Raw genomic sequence first — 18,338 nt, forward strand, 5'->3', positions numbered from 1 at the left:
ACGTAGTTTACTAAGTCATGAGTATTTTCACAACACTTTATTCCCAAATAAATATATAAGAATCATAGAATGATAGAATTGAAAAGGATAAAATCACACAGTTGTTTCTAACTCCCACCCCTTAGAATGTGGCAAATGAAAATCTTTTTTTTTTTTTTTTTTTTTTTTTTTTTTGAGACAGGGTCTCTGTCTCACAGCCTGGAGTGCAGTGGTGCGCTCTCCGCTCCCTACAGCCTCAACCTCCCCAGCTCAAGCAATCCTCCCACGTCAGCCTCCCGAGTAGCTGGGACTACAGGCCTGCTGCCACCATGCCCAGCTAATTTTTTGTACTTTTTGTAGAGACGGGGTTTCGCTATCTTGCCCAGGCTGGTCTCTAACCTCAGGTTCAGCCTGATCCTCACCTCCAGGCTCAGGTGATCCGACCCCCTAGGCCTCCCAAGGTGCTGCGATGACAGGCATGAGCCACCGCGCCCGCCTATAATCAATTTTCAATATTCTAAAAAAGCCTACCATGAATTGTGTATTTTCTGGTGGTATTAAATGCTAGGTTTCCTTGTTTTGTGCTAGAATTATATCAGATCCACAATAAACCTAGGTTCTGACTGAGCTGGGTCTGATTGAGCAAAATCTGTTTTCCCATTACTGTTATGTTCAATTTGGCAAACAGCTTTTCAAAATATAGGAGTGAAGTCGTGGTCGAACTAATAAAATTGGTAACACTTGCTACAATGTTTGCAATTCGCAGAAAACTTCACTGACTTCATCTTAACTTATTCCTCACAAAGCTGTGGAATCACCATCAGTAGAGCAGGAGTCGTTGGCTCAATGCAGTGCTGTCTGCAACCGCTCGGAGCTTCTAGGTTCTTTCCGTGGGTCTCCAGCTTATGAGCACCTACATTCCGCGATTCGGAAGCACCTGCCTACCCCTCAGAAGAGAGAGACAGCTCCTTCCCGTTCCGGAATGTGGTGCGTTCGCACGCATGCGTGACACGGCTACTCCGCGCTTGCGCCGATATTCTCCGCTTGGGGCGGATACCCTGGGTAACCCGTGAGCGTCCGCGCCAGGCGCGCGCCTGCGCAGTCGCTTTTCGAGAGTTTCCGCCCCCTACGTTCCCGTCTTTCAAACCACCCCACCACCTATACCATTCATTCCAGTCTCTTCAATTCTTTCACTGTATTAAGACGGCCTGCCCTCTGGCACGTTTTCTGAAACGAAAGCGGCTTGGGACAGACTGACTCCCTTCACCAGGGAGCCCCGACCCCGAGGGCGCGCCCTGAGCGTCTGAGCGCAGCCCCGCTGCGTCCCCAGTTGTATCCCCCGCCACGCCCGCCTCTTCCGCCGCTCGCGCGCGCGCGCACGGCCGGCCACGGCGCGCCGGGGTTGGCTGCTACAGGGACCGCGGCGGCGGCGGCGGCGGCGGCGGCCTCGACAGCGGTGGTGCTTTCTACTCCGCTTTTTTAGTTTCCTCCGCCCCCTCCCGTGGGACGCTGTTGTGTGGTTGCCTTAAAAAAAAAACGCAACTTTATTGTTCCTCAGCCCCACCTCTGGCTCGGCGGGCGTCCTCAGGATGCACTGAGGCTGAGGGGAGGGGAGGCGGCGGAGGGTCGAGGTCGCGGTCCCTCTCCTCCGAGCGCCCGGCTGGAGGGGAGGGAGTCACGATGTCTGGTAGCCGCCAGGCCGGGTCGGGCTCCGCTGGGACAAGCCCTGGCTCCTCGGCGGCCTCCTCGGTGACTTCCGCCTCCTCGTCTTTATCCTCTTCCCCGTCGCCGCCTTCCGTGGCGGTTTCGGCGGCAGCGCTGGTGTCCGGCGGGGTGGCCCAGGCCGCCGGCTCGGGCGGCCTCGGGGGCCCGGTGCGGCCTGTGTTGGTGGCGCCCGCCGTATCGGGCAGCGGCGGCGGGGCGGTGTCCACGGGCCTGTCCCGGCACAGCTGCGCGGCCAGGCCCAGCGCCGGCGTAGGAGGCAGCAGCTCCAGCCTAGGCAGCGGCAGCAGGAAGCGACCTCTGCTCGCCCCCCTCTGCAACGGGCTCATCAACTCCTACGAAGACAAAAGCAACGACTTCGTATGGTGGGTTTGAAGAGCACTCACTCCTTGTCCCTAAATTATGAGTTTCTGCCGCTTAGGCTTAGGGGCGGGGGGTCTGGTGTGGGGGTGGCTTGTTGGAGAGCTTGGGATACTGGTGCTGTGGTGGTGTCTGCAGAGGGAATCGAGCGTTTGCAGGCATTCGAGCTCCTGGTTGGTGGGGTGAAGGAATGTTGGAGTAGCGAGGCAGGGTGGGGATAATAAAGAGGTAGGTAAGTGTTGCTGAGGAGGAAGTGAAGGGAGTTTAAAGAATGACGAAGGAAGAGGTGGAAGGTCAAATAAATGGTTTTGGATAACAGAGTTGGCAAAGAGGTTGAGTCTTAAAATTTTTGGCTCTCTGATGAATTGAGCACTCAGTCAATCAGGAGTAGTTGTTGAGATGAATGAAATTTGCAAATGGAGAGGACTAAGCTTCCTGGGATGCAGAGGGGTGGAGTTGGTCAAAATTTATTTGAAGTATGGTAGATGATGCTGTAAACATAAGCATGGATGTCTTATAAAGACACGCTTTTTATAATAATGTAAGTACCTATCGTATGTATGTGTAAATATCTTCTTCCATTTCAAAGGATGGGCCACTTAGGAATCGGCTGTTGAGACGACTGTAGTCAAAGTCTGTTAACAGATTTTTTGCTTCTCCACCAAGTGTCTTGAAAAGAGAGAACCACGTTTGTTAAATAACATCCCTGTGTCAGATGTAACTGTACTATACTGGATAACAGAGTATACTGGAACTTCTGACTTGAGAAATGCTAGGTATAGACATTTTGTCGTCATAGTTGGCATCTTGAATGATACAGAGTAACATTTAGTCATGACATTTGGGATAGAGAGGTTAGTCATATGAAGTGAAAGGTGGTGTTGATTGTCTTGCTTGAGAGTGTTTTGGAATTTTTATTGGGTTTTAGATATTGGTAGGATTATGAGAAGTAATTGCTGTTAGCTAGCTGCTTAAGAAGTGGTAGTGTTTCGTACTTTTTGAGGAAATTGTTGATCAAATATTAGGCATGTAGGAAGTTGGCTGCTTGCACAGTCATTATGAGGGAAGTTGATTCAGATCAGGGTTGAAGATGGTCTGAGTTGGTGTTATTAAATAAGATAGAGCTAGAAGTTGGAACTGTTAGGAAAGTTATTGATTAGACTTACGGTTTCTAGTTCCTGCAGAAAAATGATGTCTTTATTCACCTTTCTGCTTTTTTGTACGTTATTCTGGATCAGAATTAATCTCTTTTTCATTGAACATTTGGGCTGTAATATGATTGTGATTTATAAATAAGCAGTTTATGGTTGGGGCTGAGAAGTGTTTGCACTTCTACACAGTCGATAGTGTGAGTAGCTAATAAGCTAATAAAACAAAGTGGGGTGTGCATAATTTAGTTGTCTTTTTAGCCACTGTTTGCATTTTAATTTTTAGTATACTTAACGAACACAAACATGTTAGCCTCCGTGTAAGTACACTAAAATAAAGTAAAAGATGTGAGGAATAAGGAATCGATCATTGTCATTCAAGAGATACTTGTATGACATTCACTGTCGGCCAGGCACCATATGAAGTTCAGTGCACTGTAGGCTATGCTATAGGGAATTGGGAACTCTTGAGTTTTTTTAAAAGAGTAAAAATTTGTATTTGAGACGGAGTCTTGCTCTGTCACTCAGGCTGGAGTGCAGTGGCACCGTCTTGGCTCACTGCCACCCCCGCCTCCCGGGTTCAAGCAATTCTCCAGCCTCAGCCTCCCGAGTAGTAGCTGGGATTACAGGCACCTGTCACCACACCTGGCTAATTTTTTGTGTTTCTAGTGGAGACGGGGTTTCACCATGTTGGCCAGGCAGGTCTTGAACTCCTGACCTCAGGTGATCCGCTCGCCTCGGCCTCCCAAGGTGCTGGGAGGGATTACAGGTGTAAGCCACCGAGGTCCTGAGTATTTCACTTTCTAAGAATCTCATTAGTTAATTATTTCTTTTTCTGGTGAGGTTTAATATTCAGAAGAATTAATTAATGAGAATCTGATTTAAAACTCAAGCCAGGTTTGATTTTGTCCAGACTCTTGGGGTAGGATGATATGGATTAGGCAAGGCCCAAGGAATCCTTTTTTTCTTTTTTCCCCCCCGTTTGGCTGTGGGTCTTGTCTTGTATGCCCCAAGGTCAAACTGTGAACCAATTCAAATTATTCTATGCTTTTATATTTAAACGAAGCCCAAGTTCAAATAATGATGATTTCTTATTCATTTATGGGACATTTTAAAGATATGCTTATGCGTCACATTTTATTTTATCCTTAGAACAATTCTGTGATGTTATATATAACTTATTTTTAATACAATACTAATTATTTTCTCATTGAGGCACAGAGAAGTAATTTTGTTTCTCGTTGGACAGGTAAGGACAAAATGAGAACTCAGATTTCCCAGTTCTCAACTTTGTGTTTTCTTTGTGTGCAATTAGAGAGTTTCAGATCTGTAAGTTCGAGTACATGTATTTAGCCCAGTGGTTCTTAAACGGCACAGATTGGAGGAGAAGCAGCTGTTTCATAATCATATGAGATAAATGTTTTATCCCTCACCACTCCCTTTTCTTACCTGCCCACATCCCAAGAGGACGTACCTGAATTGGAGGCTGGGGTGGGTGGTGTAATTTGCATATGCTCCCCTGGTGATAGGGACCTGTCCTTCTCCCCTCTTTGAAAACTGTTGATTTAAATAGTCACATACCTAATTTCAGTAATAAACATTGGCCTCTCCTGACTTATATTTGAAAGTAAGTTTATATTTAATTGAAGAATTCATAAACATTTTAGGGGTTTAGGTTGCATTTTTATATTTTATTTTACACAAAAGATTGAAGGTATTATCAAGTTGAATAATTTTAACAGTGTTTTATTGATGGAGAATCTAATACAGGACAGTAGTATTTAGCTTGACATTGGATACATCTTCAACATTCAGCGGAAGTCTTTGTTATTTTGTTTTTTGCAAAATTTTCATACGGTTCATTTAACTAGACTATGAGTCTGGTCTGTATTTGAAAGATGACTTCTGTTTTTTATACTGACTCCTTTTTTAAACAATTCTATAACTACTGCCTTTGTATTAGCTTTTCCAGCTATCTCAAATGAAGTTTTCTACCTCTGCAAGTCCCAGCCATTCTTGCAGCAGAAGTATACGTTTGCATGTAGATAGTAAGCTCTTTATGAGAAGGTTGACTTGTTTTTTTTTTTTTTTGAGACGGAGTCTCGCTCTGCTGCCCAGGCTGGAGTGCAGTGGCGCGATCTCGGCTCACTGCAAGCTCCGCCTCCCGGGTTCACGTCATTCTCCTGCCTCAGCCTCCCGAGTAGCTGGGACTACAGGCGCTGGCCACCACGCCCGGCTATTTTTTTGTATTTTTAGTAGAGGCGGGGTTTCACTGTGTTAGCCAGGATGGTCTCGATCTCCTGACCTCATGATCCGCCCGCCTCTGCCTCCCAAAGTGCTGGGATTACAGGCGTGAGCCACCGCGCCCGGCCGAGAAGGTTGACTTTTAATCATCTGCTTGATAGAAAATAGTTAGGATCTACATTAAATAGATCTACCATTCAGTAAATATGTGACTGCCTATTTTGTGTTAAACTAAGATTAAGATTCTCTCTTCTTAAGGAGCTCATGATTTAATTCGAAGAATGGCTTTTAACTGTGTAATTATAATATCATAACCTGGTATCGTTGCCTCTCTTAGTGTCATGACAGATGTTAGTACCATTCCTTTTTCTTAGTCCCATGGCAGATGTTAAATACTCTAATGGACTATGCATAGTACAATATATAGCCATTACCTATTAATTACATTTTAGCACTAAAAATGAAGCCTGTTGACCATTCTTGTTAATATAACTGGTTTCCAATTTTTTTTTTCCTTTTTTTGAGACAGGGCTCTCCCTATGTTGCCCAGGCTAGTCTCAAACTCCTGGGCTCAAGCAGTCTTCATGTCTTAGCCTCTCAAGCAGCGCGGATTAGAGACGGGTGCCACCACCTGTAATCCCAGGATATTTTTAATAGTCTGAAAAACACCTGGCTCTGTTTTTCAGACTATTAAAAAGTGAGGGTGGACACCTTGGTTCACGCCTGTAATCCCAGCCCTTTGGGAGGCCAGGGCAGGAGGATTACTGGAACCCAGGAGTTTGAGACCATCCTGGGCAACATGACGAAACCCCATCTCTACAAAAAATACAAAAATTAGCCTGTGTGGTGGCTTGTGCCTGTAGTCCCAGCTACTCAAGAAGCTGAGATGGGAGGATCGCTTGAGCCTGTGAGGTCGAGGCTGCAGGGAGCTATGATCACACCACTGCACTCCAGCCTGGACGACAAAGTGAGACCCTGTCTCCAAAAAAAAAAAAAAAGTGAACTAGAACGTATCATAGAATCTGTCGTAATAAAGACAGTAACAGTTTGTGCAGCAATGTATGTGGAATGTATTTCTCACTGGGTACACTGGTAAAAATTTTTTTAAAGTCACTGAATTGTAGGACTGAATTTCCTCTGATAGGAAAGTGGAAAGTTTAAGTGGCTTTTCTTTTTAGACCATTGTGAGCTTATAAATATAGGACTAAATGTAATTTAAAGAGCTGTTAAAAGCATGTTCAGTTATTGGAATAAACCGGCATTTATTATATTATTTTAGTAACATCTGTCAAGAACTTATTTGAATCTGCAAAAGTCAAACTTAATGCTTCTTTTGCTTTATAATACATGTGCCATTTGGATGTCAATGATGAAACATACTCTGCAGGAGATGATGTCATATTTTATCAGACCTATTGGTACTGTCAGACCTGTGGACTATCAGATGGTGGGGCATCAGCATCAATGGCAGCAGGAGACTTCTATGGGTGAATTAAATGGTAGAGAAAATAAAGATGATCATGAAACAGGATAGGAAGACTATTAACTTGGAATTGTAGTCTGTAAATTGAGAAGAAGGTACTTGTGCAATAGTAGTTCATTACTAAAGAATGTGTTGATAAGCAGTTATCTTTTCCTTTTACAAATCTTTATACCTTTTCTGATAATGAGCCAACATTACATAGGTGGATATGTTCCATCTAAGAACTGTTACTGATTAAAGTAACTGTAGCCTTAAACCTTGTTGCTTACTTTTCCTTCTTGTATGTGTATGTTTTTTCTTAATGGTGATTTTTTCGTGTTTTATATAATTATTTTAACCTGCTACCCTTTTCCTTAGAAAACTTCCACAGCTTGGGAGGAAAGGCTTTTTTGACGGTGGAATTAGCCCATTGTCTTTTTCCTGTTAAAATTTGTATTACAGGGTCAGTATCCTCTATCTGAAGTGCTTGAGACCAGAAGTGTTTTGGATTTTAGGGGTTTTTTTTGGTTTTTGTTTTCGAATTTTAGAATATTTAAATTATATTTACCAGATTAGCATCCTTAATCTGAAAAATCTGAAATCCAAAATGCTCCAGTGAGCATTTCCTTTGATAGTCATGTTGGCACTAAAAAAATTTTTGATTTTGCATGATTTTGGATTTCAGATTTTCAGATTAGGGATATTCAACCTGTATACCAAATAAAATGTTTTTTAAGTTGGGCATGATGGTGCATGCTTGTAGTCTCAGCTTCAGGAGTTTGAGTCCATCCTGGGCAATGTAGTGAAACTGTCTGTTAAATTGTTTTTAAAGTTCTTGATCTGTTTTTATATGTGATGTTGTATGTAGGACAAAATTCTGTAAGCATTCAGGTTTTTGTGCAGACTTGTCTTTGCCCTCCACCTTACTTGTTCTTTGTCCTCTTTCTTCATGTGTGTATGAGCCAAGTTCTATTCAGATAGGTTGGTACTTTCTCAATATATTCACTGAGAGTAACATGTTTTTCTTTATATCTTAAAATATGTTAGTTGTCCTTTCATTTTTCACAATTAAGTTTTATGAACTGATTTTGCCTCTGTTTCTATATAAAGTGAAACATAGAATGCAGTAGGTGGTCAGATTTCTGTTTATTGTATTTCTGGTGTAACCATTGGGAATCCATCCTTCTTTCCTAATCTGTGTGGTTTGGGGTGGTACATTTTTTCCCCAAATTCGGAATTGGAACACATGATCCATGCTCAAGTGTCTAGTGCATTGGAATCCTCTGTCTTTAGTATTAATTCACGGATGGGCATTTGGCTCTAAATAGAGATAATGAGACAAAGTAGGCTTTGTAAAAATTACTGACGACTGTTTTGGGGGTTCTTTTAGATATTTGAAACTCAAACGTTCATAAATGCCAAGTCCACTCAAGTGAAGATGGAATGTGTTGTACTGACAATTAGTTTGGGACAAATACTCATAATAATAAGTGCTCAAATATAAATTGCTATTTGCCAGGCACTATTTTAAAGGTTTTACGTTACTTGTTTAATCTTCACAACAACTGTTGGCTGTAGATACTCTTATAGTTCCCATTTTGTAGATGAGGAAATGTGGCCCATAGAGGTTATATAACTTGTCTCAGTTACACAGTTAATAATGGTGGTACCAGTATTTATATTCAGACAATTTGGCTCAGAGGTCAGGTTCTTAACCACTATTACAAATGTTTACCCAAGTTAACCACCCATTTCCTTGCCTTTGTTTAGAGGCTGATTTTGTTTAAAATTAGCTTTACTAAGTTATAATTTGCATAAAATAAGTCACTGGTCATAAGTGTGTAGTTGAATGAGTTTTGACACATGAATACACCTGTGCAGTCACCACCCTAATGAAGATATGATACATTTCCAGAAAGTTCACTTTTGCCAGCACTTCATACTCTGTGTCTACCTTCACACCTAACACCTGGCAACCAGTGATCTGCTTTGCATTGCTGTCATTTTGCCTTTTCTGGAATTTCATATTAATGGAGTCCTTTAGTAGGTAGTCTTTTGTGTCTGGTTTCTTTCGTTTGGTATAATGTTTTTGAAATACACTGATGATGTTGAATGTATTGTTTTTTTCTTTTAATTGCTTAGTATTATCCCATTATATGGATATAACATGAACTGCTTATATATTTGCTAGTTAAAAGATTTTTGACTTGTTTCTAGTTTTTGGCTATTATTTAGAAAATTCTGTAAGCATTCAGGTTTTTGTGCAGACACGTCTTCACATTTTTAGGGTAAAAATATCTAGTAGTGAATTGCTGGGTTCTCTGCCAAGTGTATGTTTAGTTTTAAAATAAACTGCAAAACTTTTTAAAAACTGCCTCTACCATTTTGCATTTCTTTTTTTTCCTTTTTTTTTTTCTTTTTTTGAGATGGGAGTCTCATACTGTCTCCCCAGCTGGAGTGCAGTGGCACGATCTCGGCTTGGTGCAACCTCTGCCTCCTGGGTTCAAGCAATTCTCCTGCCTTAACCTCCCGAGTAGCTAGGATTACAGGCTCCCACCACCACGCCAAGCTAATTTTTTGTATTTTTAGTAGAGATGGGGTTTCACTATGTTGGCCGGGTTGGTCTCGATCCCAGGACCTCATGATCCCCACGCCTCGGCCTCCCAAAGTGCTGGGATTACAGGTGTGAGCCACCACACCCGGCCACCATTTTGCATTTCTACCAGCAACAATTAAAAGTTCTTTTATTTGGTTTGTATTTATTTCTTGTATTGTTTTATTTGTTTTTAATTGTTTCACATCCTTGCCAGTGCTCAGTGTTTTCAGTCTTTTAAATATTAGTCATTTTTGTGGATATGTAGTTTTATCACATTGTTATATAACATATTTTTATGTGCTTATTTTTCATTTGCATATCTTTTGTGAAATGTCTGTTTTGATCTTTGGCCCATTTTTTCCCTTAAAATTGCATGTCATCTTGCGTTGTAAGTGTTCTTTATATATTCTGCATACATCTTTTGTCAGACCTGTGTATTGTGGTATTTTCTCTTAGTCTGTTGGTTATCTTTTCATTTTCTTAATAATTTTTTAAAGTGCAAAAGTTTTTTCTTTTTTCTAATGTATCGATAAAGTTTTCAGTTTTAAGTCCAAATTGATTTTTATTATTTTTAATTTTTGTGTTCTAACTAAGAAGTTATCTAACATGAAATTAGAAAACATTCTCTTGTATATTTTCTACTAGAAGATTTATAGTTTTCTTATGGTTATGATCCACTTCAAGTTAGTTTTTATACACTGTGTTTGGTAAGGGTTGAAGGCTTCATTAATATTATAACATCATTTGTTGAAAAGATCATCTCTGTTCATTGAATTTTCTTGGCACCTTTCTCAAAAATTAACCATATATATGAGTTTATTTCTGCAATTTTTATTCTGTCCCGTTGGTGTATATATGTTTATCCCTACACAAGTGCCACACTGTTTTGATTATGGTATTATTATAGTACATCTTGAAATCAGGTAGTGTAATTTTTATCCTTTATTTCAAAGTTGTTTTGATTATTTATGTTCTTTGCATTTCCACATAAATCTTAGGATTAGCTTGCCAATTTCTACAAAAAAGGATGTAGGATTTTAATTTTGGTTACTTTGAGTCTGTGATTTCATTTGGGAAGATGACATCTTAATATTATCTTTTGAATCATGAACATAGTATATTTCTCCAATTATTTAGGTCTTCTGTAATTTCTCTTAGCAGTGTTTATGCTTTTCAGTTGAGGTTTTTCACCATATTTTTAAAATTTACCCCTAAGTATTTTATGTTTTTGATGGTGTTCTAAATGTTGTTCTTTTAATTTTGATTTCTAATTGTTGCTAGTATGTAAATACACTTTTTTTATGTTGACCTTGTATTTTATGAAATTTTAAGTTTACTTACTAGTTCTAATAATTTTTTGGTAGAACCTGTAGGATTTGTAAGAAAACAGTCATGTTATCTGTATATGAATATACTTTTACATCTTTTAAATTTATATGCCCTATTTAAAGAACATACGTTAATGGATTTATTTGATTGGGTAATTGTTTAAAAGGATTTTTGGACCTTTATTAGTGAGTGATACTGGTCTGTGATTTTCTTTTAATTTTTTTCTGGTTTTCATATCACAGTGTATTGGTTTGCTTGGGCTGCCATAACAAAATACAACAGACTAGGTGGCTTAAACAACAGAAATTTATTTTCTCATAGGTCTAGAGACTAGAAGTACAAAACAATGTGTAGGCAGATTCGGTTTCTTCTGAGGCCTGTTTCCTTTCTTTTTTTTAAAAGAGGTGGTCTTGCTGTCTCGCCCAAGCTGGAGTACAGTGGCACCATCACACTGCTTACTGCATCCTCGAACTCCTGGGCCCAAGGGATCCTCCTCCCTCATCTTCCTAGTAGCTGGCTCTACAGGCATGTGTCACCACACCTGGATAATTTTTATAAGTTTTTAATAGAGATGAGGGTCTTGCCATCTTGCCTAGGTTGGGCCACTTTTTGTTGCGTCGTAGCTTTGTCACCTCTCAGTCTGCATGTTGCCTGTATCTTAGAAGAATACTGGTTGTATTGGATTGGGGTCCACCAATATGACTGTATTTTACCTTGATTATCTCTTTAAAGGCTTTATTTTCAAATGCAAATTCTGAGATACTGGGAGTTAGAATATAGGGATTTTCTTTTGCGAGGGATGGAAATACAATTTAACCCGTAACATAGGTATTATTGCTGGTTTCACTTTTTCTTTCCCTCCCTCCCTCCCTCCCTCCCTCCTGCTGGTTTCACTCTTTCTTTCTTTCTCTTTCTTCTTTCTTTTTCTCTCTTTTTTTTTTTTTTTTGCATAGAGACAGGAGTCTCACTGTGTTGCCCTGGCTGGTCTTGAGCTCCTGGGCTCAAGTGATCTTCCCATGCTTTGACCTCTCAAAGTGCTGGGATTATAGGCATGAACCACTGTGCCTGGCCAGTGCTGGCTTCTAAAAGACGGTAAGGAATGTTCCCCTTCTATTTTCTGAAAGAGTTTGTATGAAATTGGTGTTTTTCCTTAAGTGGTTGGTGGAACTTACTAGTGAAGCCATAGTTTTGGGTCTTCATATATTTTGTATGATTTCACTCCTTCCCTTTGTGGGAAGGTTTTTAATTACTAATTCAATTTCTTTAATAGACACTACTCAGGTTCTATATTTCATGAACTTTAGTAGTTTAAGAGTTTCTCCATTACACCCATGTTGCTGAATTTATTGGCATAATAATAATATACCCCTTATTCTTTTAATGTCTTGGATTTGTTAATGGTGTCCCATCTTTCATTCCTGATATTGATAATTTGTGTTCTTGTGTTTCTTTTTTCCTTGAATGGTTTAGCTAGAGGATTATTAATTTTTTTTAGTCTTTTCAAATGATCAACTTTCATATTATTGATTTTCTATATAGTTTGTTCATTTTCTATTCCACTAATTTTCAGTTTACTTTATAAATTTCTTCTGCTAACTTGGAGTTTCATGTTTTCTTTTCTGGTTTCTTAGTACGAAAGCTTAGATATTGATTTTTGGCCCTCTTTTCAATAGCAACATTAATCTTATCAATTTCCCTTTCTAATCCCTACTTTAGCTGTATCTTCAAATTTTCAATCAGTTCATAATACTTCTCATTTCCCTTGTGATTTCTTATTTGAACCATGGATTATTCAGAAGTATGTTGTTTAATTTATTTTACCTGTACATGCACAGGTTTGTTACGTGGATATATTGCGTGATGCTAGTGATCTTGTCACCCACGTAGTGGACATAGTACCCAACAGGCAGTTTTTTAGCTCCTAACCCCCTCCGTCCCCGATTTTGGAATCCTCAGTGTTTCTTGTTCCCATCTTTGTGTCTGTGTGTACCCAATGTGTAGCTCCCACTTAAAAGTGAGAACATGTGGTATTTGGTTTTCTGTTTTTGTGTTAATCCGTTTAGGATAATGGACTCCGGCTGCATCCATGTTGCTACAAAGGACATGATTTCATTCTTTTTTATGGCTGCAGATGTTTAATTTCTAAATGAGAATTTTCTAGGTATCATTCTATGTCTGATTTGTGATATAATTCAACTTTGTTCAGTTAATATAGTTTGTATGATATTAGTCCTTTTGAATTTATAGAGACTCGTTTCATGGTCCACCATAAGCTTTATCTTTGCTAATGGTCCATATGCACTTGAAAAAAATGAGTACTCTGCCATGTGTAGGCTGAGGTTCTATACATGTCAAATAGTAAAGTTGGTTGATGTGTTATTTAAGTTCAGTATACTCCTATTCATTTTCTGTATACTTGTACTGTCAGTTACATATTCTTCAATCATCTCCAGTGCTAACTAGATTTGGCTATGTCTCCTTTTAGTTTTCTCAGCTTTTGCTTCGTGTATTTTGAAGCTTACACAGATTTAGAGTTGGTGAATTGATCTCCTGATCATTTTGAAATGTCACTCTTTATTCCTGATAATATTCCTTGTTCTGAAATCTACTTTGATGTTAATATAGCCTCTTCAGCTTCCTTCCTCCCTTCCCTCCCTCCCTCCCTTCTTCTTTCCCTCTCTTCTCCCTCTCACTCTTTCTCTCCTCTCCCTCTTTCTCTCCTCTCCCTCTTTCTCTCCTCTTCTTTTTCTCTTCTCTTCTTTGAGACAGGGTCTCACTCTGTCACCCAGGCTGGAGTGCAGTGGCGTGATCACAGCTCACTGTAGCCTCAACCTCCCAAGCTCAAGTGGTCCTCCCACCTCAGCCTCCTGAGAAGCTGAGACCACAGGCATGGGCCACCACATCTGGTTGATTTTTTTTTTTTAATTTTATTTTGTAGAGACAGGGTCTCGCCATGGTGCTCAGGCTGATCTCAAACTCCTGGGCTCAAGCGATTCTCCTGCCTTGGGCTCCCATAGTGCTGGAATTACAGGCATGAGCCACTGACCTGGCCTAGCTTTCTTTTCACAAGTGTTTACATGGTATGTTTTTATTCTTCATGTCTATTATGTACGTGTTTTAATATTTAAAGTGGGTTTCTTGTACCCAGAGTATAGCTCAGTCTTCCTTTTTATTTAGTATGACAATCTGCCTTTGTTGTTGTTTGAGACAGAGTCTTGCTCTGTCGCCAGGCTGGAGTGCAGTGGTGTTATCTCGGCTCACTGCAACTTCCTCCTCTTGGGTTCGAGTGATTCTCCTGCCTCAGCCTCCCTAGTAGCTGGGATTATAGGCTCATGCCACCATGCCCAGCTAATTTTTGTATTTTTCGTAGAGATGGGGTTTCACCATGTTGGCCAGGATGGTCTTGATCTCCTGACCTTGTGGTCCGCCTGCCTCGGCCTCCCAAAGTGCTGGGATTACAGGCGTGAGCCACTGCGCCCAGCCAACAGTCTGCCTTTTAGTTGGATTAGCTGGACTGTTTACATTTTAACATAATTATGATGTGCTTGATTTTGTGTGTACTGTCTTGTTCTTTGTTTTCTATTTGTCTCTTCTATTTCTTTTTTTTTCTTCCTTTCTTGCTTTTGGGATTAATTGGATATTTTTAAGATTTCCATTTTATTTCCACTATTTGCTTATTAATGATTGTGTGTATTTGGTGGGGGGAAGTGGTTGCTCTGAGGTTTACAATACTGATTTTTAAACTTTTCGTATTCTACCTTCAAATATTTCATATACAATATAAAAATTTTGCAATAGTATATTTCCATTCGTAGGATCCATTCTGCTACTCCCTTGTTGTCAAAAGTGTTAGTTCTCTATTCCTTTTGCTTAAAAAAATGAGGTGAAATTCTCACAACCCTGAAATACGCCGTTTTAAAGTTTACAGTTGTGTTTTTAGTACAGTTGGCAGTGTTTCACAACCATCACCACTGTCTATTTTCAGAACATTTTTATCAGCCCCTAAAGAAGCTCTGTACCCATTAAGCACTCTCCTTTTCCTCTTCCCTTAGCAATCACTAATTTACTTTCTGTCTCTGTGAATTTACCTATTCTAGACACTTCATATAAATGCAATCATATAACATATGGTCTTTTGTATCCCATGTCTTTCACTTAACATGTTTCTAAGGCTCATCCATGTTGTGACATGTATCAGCACTTCATTCTTTTTTATGGTTGAGTAATATTCCATTATGTGGGAATATTATTAAATAACATAATAATATTTAAAGTTATTTTAAAATAACATTTTAATATAATTTATATTTCAGTTGATGGACAATTTGGGCTGTTTCCACTTTTTGTCTATTATGAATAATGTTCCCGTGAACATTTGTGTATGAGTTTTTGTTTTAACACATGTTTTCTAGTCTCTGGGGCATTTACTCACAGTGTAATTGCTAGGTGATATGGTAATTGTGTTTTGCTTTCTGAGTAACTGCCAAACAGTTTTCCATAGTAGCTGCATTACTTTATTTTCCTGCTAGCGATGTATAAGGGTTCTAATTTCTCCACATCTTGTCAACACGTTGTTTTCCTTTTTGATAATAGCCAACCTAATGGGTGTGAAGTGGTTATTCATTGTGGTTTTGATTTGCATTCCCCTTTTCACTAGTGAGGTTAACCATCTTTTCAAGAGCTTGTTGGCCATTCATTTATTACTCTTTAAAGGTTGTGTTTTCATTTATAATAATTAACTTGTGTCAGACAGAAGTATGTTTCTTGGTAGCCAAAGGGAAGTTAAGGGAAAGTTGTCATCCATATTTTCACTGTTTGAATGCATTTTGTGTAGTGGTATATGCAATATACAGTGTTTAGGTTTTTGTTTCAAGAGTAGAAGACTAGTTTAATTGGTACTATATTTTAAATTCAGCACTGTATTTGTGAAATAAAACTTAACTACTGAAACAACTTTTTAAAAAAGTTAATGTTAAAAATCAAAGTAGGGATACAAGGAACACATCTCCCAAGCATTTTGGAGATTTCTTTCACCCCTGAATAATGGGATGGGGATACTATCTAATGAAATGTATCACACATGGTACCCTGTTCATATTTTCTTATATTGTAATAGAAATTCCTGTTTTTATAGCTCCTCCTATGTAGGCATTTGTTTTTCTTCTGTGTGAACTTGGTATCTTCCCCAGTTGATTGGCCTGTGATTGGGTACTCTTCTGAAATGTGAGCAAAGCATAGCAATTACATCTTACTGGAATTGGCTTGAAAGATATTTTGGCCAATTATATTTTGTGTTTTAGGAATTGGAAATAAATGAGAAACACTTGAGTTGGCCTAAAGTTCTTGGTGTAGTGTTGGTGCTGAAGGGGCTATATATTGTAAGCGAGTAGTCTTGAGAAGCAGAAAAGTATTAGTCACATTAATGGTAGAGCACTAGTGAAGATCTGTGTCTGTGTTTGAGGCCTGGTACTGTTGTTACTTGTGGTTTACTATGAGAGGATTCTCCTAATTGTTTCACCTGTACCTAACTTGTAACTACACAAGATGAATTAAATCTTCTGTTAACTGTAAACCCTTGGTGGTAATTAGAACTGATTCTGTGTTTGGGCAGGAGCCTTGGGAGTGTGTGAATGGAATAAAATCCAGGAAGAGATCAAGAATGTATTGGGGTAAGAGGAATCAGCAGAGATACTTCTTGGCCATATCTAGTTCCCTGATTCAATCTTACTTTTGTGTTATGGATACCAGAAATTGGTTCACTTGCATTATCTTTTCATGCCTATTACTTGTATTAATCATGGTGTCCTTTCCTTCCTACTCCATTATGGTCTCATCCTTTTCGAACTTCTGACCCTGAAGCTAGCACATAGTTATTTAGAATCGTTATTTAAGAAATATTTTATTGTTAAATTACAGTCTAAAATGATTGCCACTATGCTATTCTTTTGCTTCCTTACCTCCCTTCTCCTTAGTCATAGAGCCTGTGACTTAAGGCAATGTTAAACACAGGTCTTGATGGAGACGGATTAGGGAGGGATCACTTCACAAAATACCAAATAAGTTTAATCTCTGCTTTTGAAAACATGGAGATTTAAGTTTTTTAAGGCTTTTTATTAGAGCAAATGGAACTGGGAAAGAGTGAGATGATGGGACATAGACTGGAACTTAACTGCTGCCTGTGAAGATTGGTTCAGAGGATCTAGTGTTATCAGTATAGGTATAAAGAAGAGTTTGAGGTTTATTATTTTTTTTCCTTTTTACTCATTTTTTTTCTTTCAGTCCTGAATATACTTGGGGCCAGTTGAATTTGGATGCTGCTTTTGAAGGAAGCAAAGGAAGAATTAAGAAATTAAGGGAAAAGAGGAAGCTAGAGAAATTTCAAGTTTTGAAAATTTTGTGAAGAAGGAAGAAACATTTCCATGGCCCTTTTGCTGGGCATCTTTCATTCTTGAAGTTGTATATAAATTTGAGTATATTTAAAATAATTTTTCCAAGGTCTTCCATGTGCTGATAGCTGTGATTTTGATTTTCATAATCACGATGATGCATATTTTTATTATTTTTTACTCTTCTGAGATTATAGCAAGATAGAAAGAACATTGGGCTTGGAATTTAAGACCTTGAAATTTAACTTTGGACAAATAATTTATTGTTTTGGAGTCTGTTTTTTCATGTATAAATTGGGATGTAGTAATATTCTATAAGATTATGAGGTTTAGAGTATACAGTGCATGTAAAAAGGCATTATAAATTATAAAATCACAAAGAATCAGGTGGTTATTTGCTGGAGTTTGGCATTTGGTATCAAAATACGAAAGTGTTTCTGCAGTCCTGTTTATATGAGGTGTAACTACTGCTTGTTTTTCTAAATGACTCTAGATTGTGCCTGGCTCTGATTATCTCAGTAATATTATTATTTTTTAGTATTTAACCTTTGAAAGATTTTTTTTTTTTTTTTAGTTGGAACCAGTACTACTGTAAGACAGTTGACACATTTTATGAAAGCATAATGGAGTTAGCATTTGTACCAAAATATGCATGTATTGAACTATGTACGTATTAGTTTGTTGGACAGTTCTAAGATAGTACTTTGTAAGTACTTATTAAATTCACTTAATAAGTTTGGATGCTGCTTTTGAAGGAAATAATGCATATAAAAGGGAATGACAAATAGAGCACTGATTAACGATGTTACTTGGGCCGGATTGCAATATGACCCTTGATTAACTGAGATGGTATGTCTTATAAATGCATATTAGATATGTGAAATAATTTTCTGTATCTGGATCTGTTCTGTACTGTTTTTTTTTTTTTTTTTAAAATGTCCCAAGTGACATACATTATCTTTTGGCAAGCTTAAAGTTGTGCAGTATGATATCTGTCCTTCTGGCAATTGGTATAAAAATGTCTTCTTCACAGCATTTTATTGCTTGAAGAACACGATTTTAATAAACAGTGACAAGAGGTAAAAGTTCAGAATAATCTCTACTAATACAGG

At 38.8% G+C, this 18,338-nt stretch overlaps 1 protein-coding gene across 7 annotated transcripts in view; it reads left to right on the plus strand.

The window, feature by feature from the left end:
• Nucleotides 1-1,153: 1,153 nt before the first annotated feature.
• Nucleotides 1,154-18,338, plus strand: part of COP1 (COP1 E3 ubiquitin ligase) — a 264,678-nt gene continuing 247,493 nt past the window's right edge. For 2 of the 7 annotated variants that reach the window (XM_019026975.4, XM_019026981.4), the window contains exon 1: nt 1,154-2,066. In XM_019026975.4, coding sequence (XP_018882520.3) covers nt 1,660-2,066 — 407 coding nt within the window. In that variant the 5' untranslated portion in view covers nt 1,154-1,659. The remainder of the gene's footprint in view (nt 2,067-18,338) is intronic. The other 5 variants (XM_019026996.4, XM_019026987.4, XM_055377869.2 and 2 more) reach the window with 5 other exon arrangements.

Source organism: Gorilla gorilla, chromosome 1, assembly GCF_029281585.2.
Source record: "Gorilla gorilla gorilla isolate KB3781 chromosome 1, NHGRI_mGorGor1-v2.1_pri, whole genome shotgun sequence".
In the NCBI taxonomy this organism is placed as follows: Eukaryota; Metazoa; Chordata; class Mammalia; order Primates; family Hominidae; genus Gorilla; species Gorilla gorilla.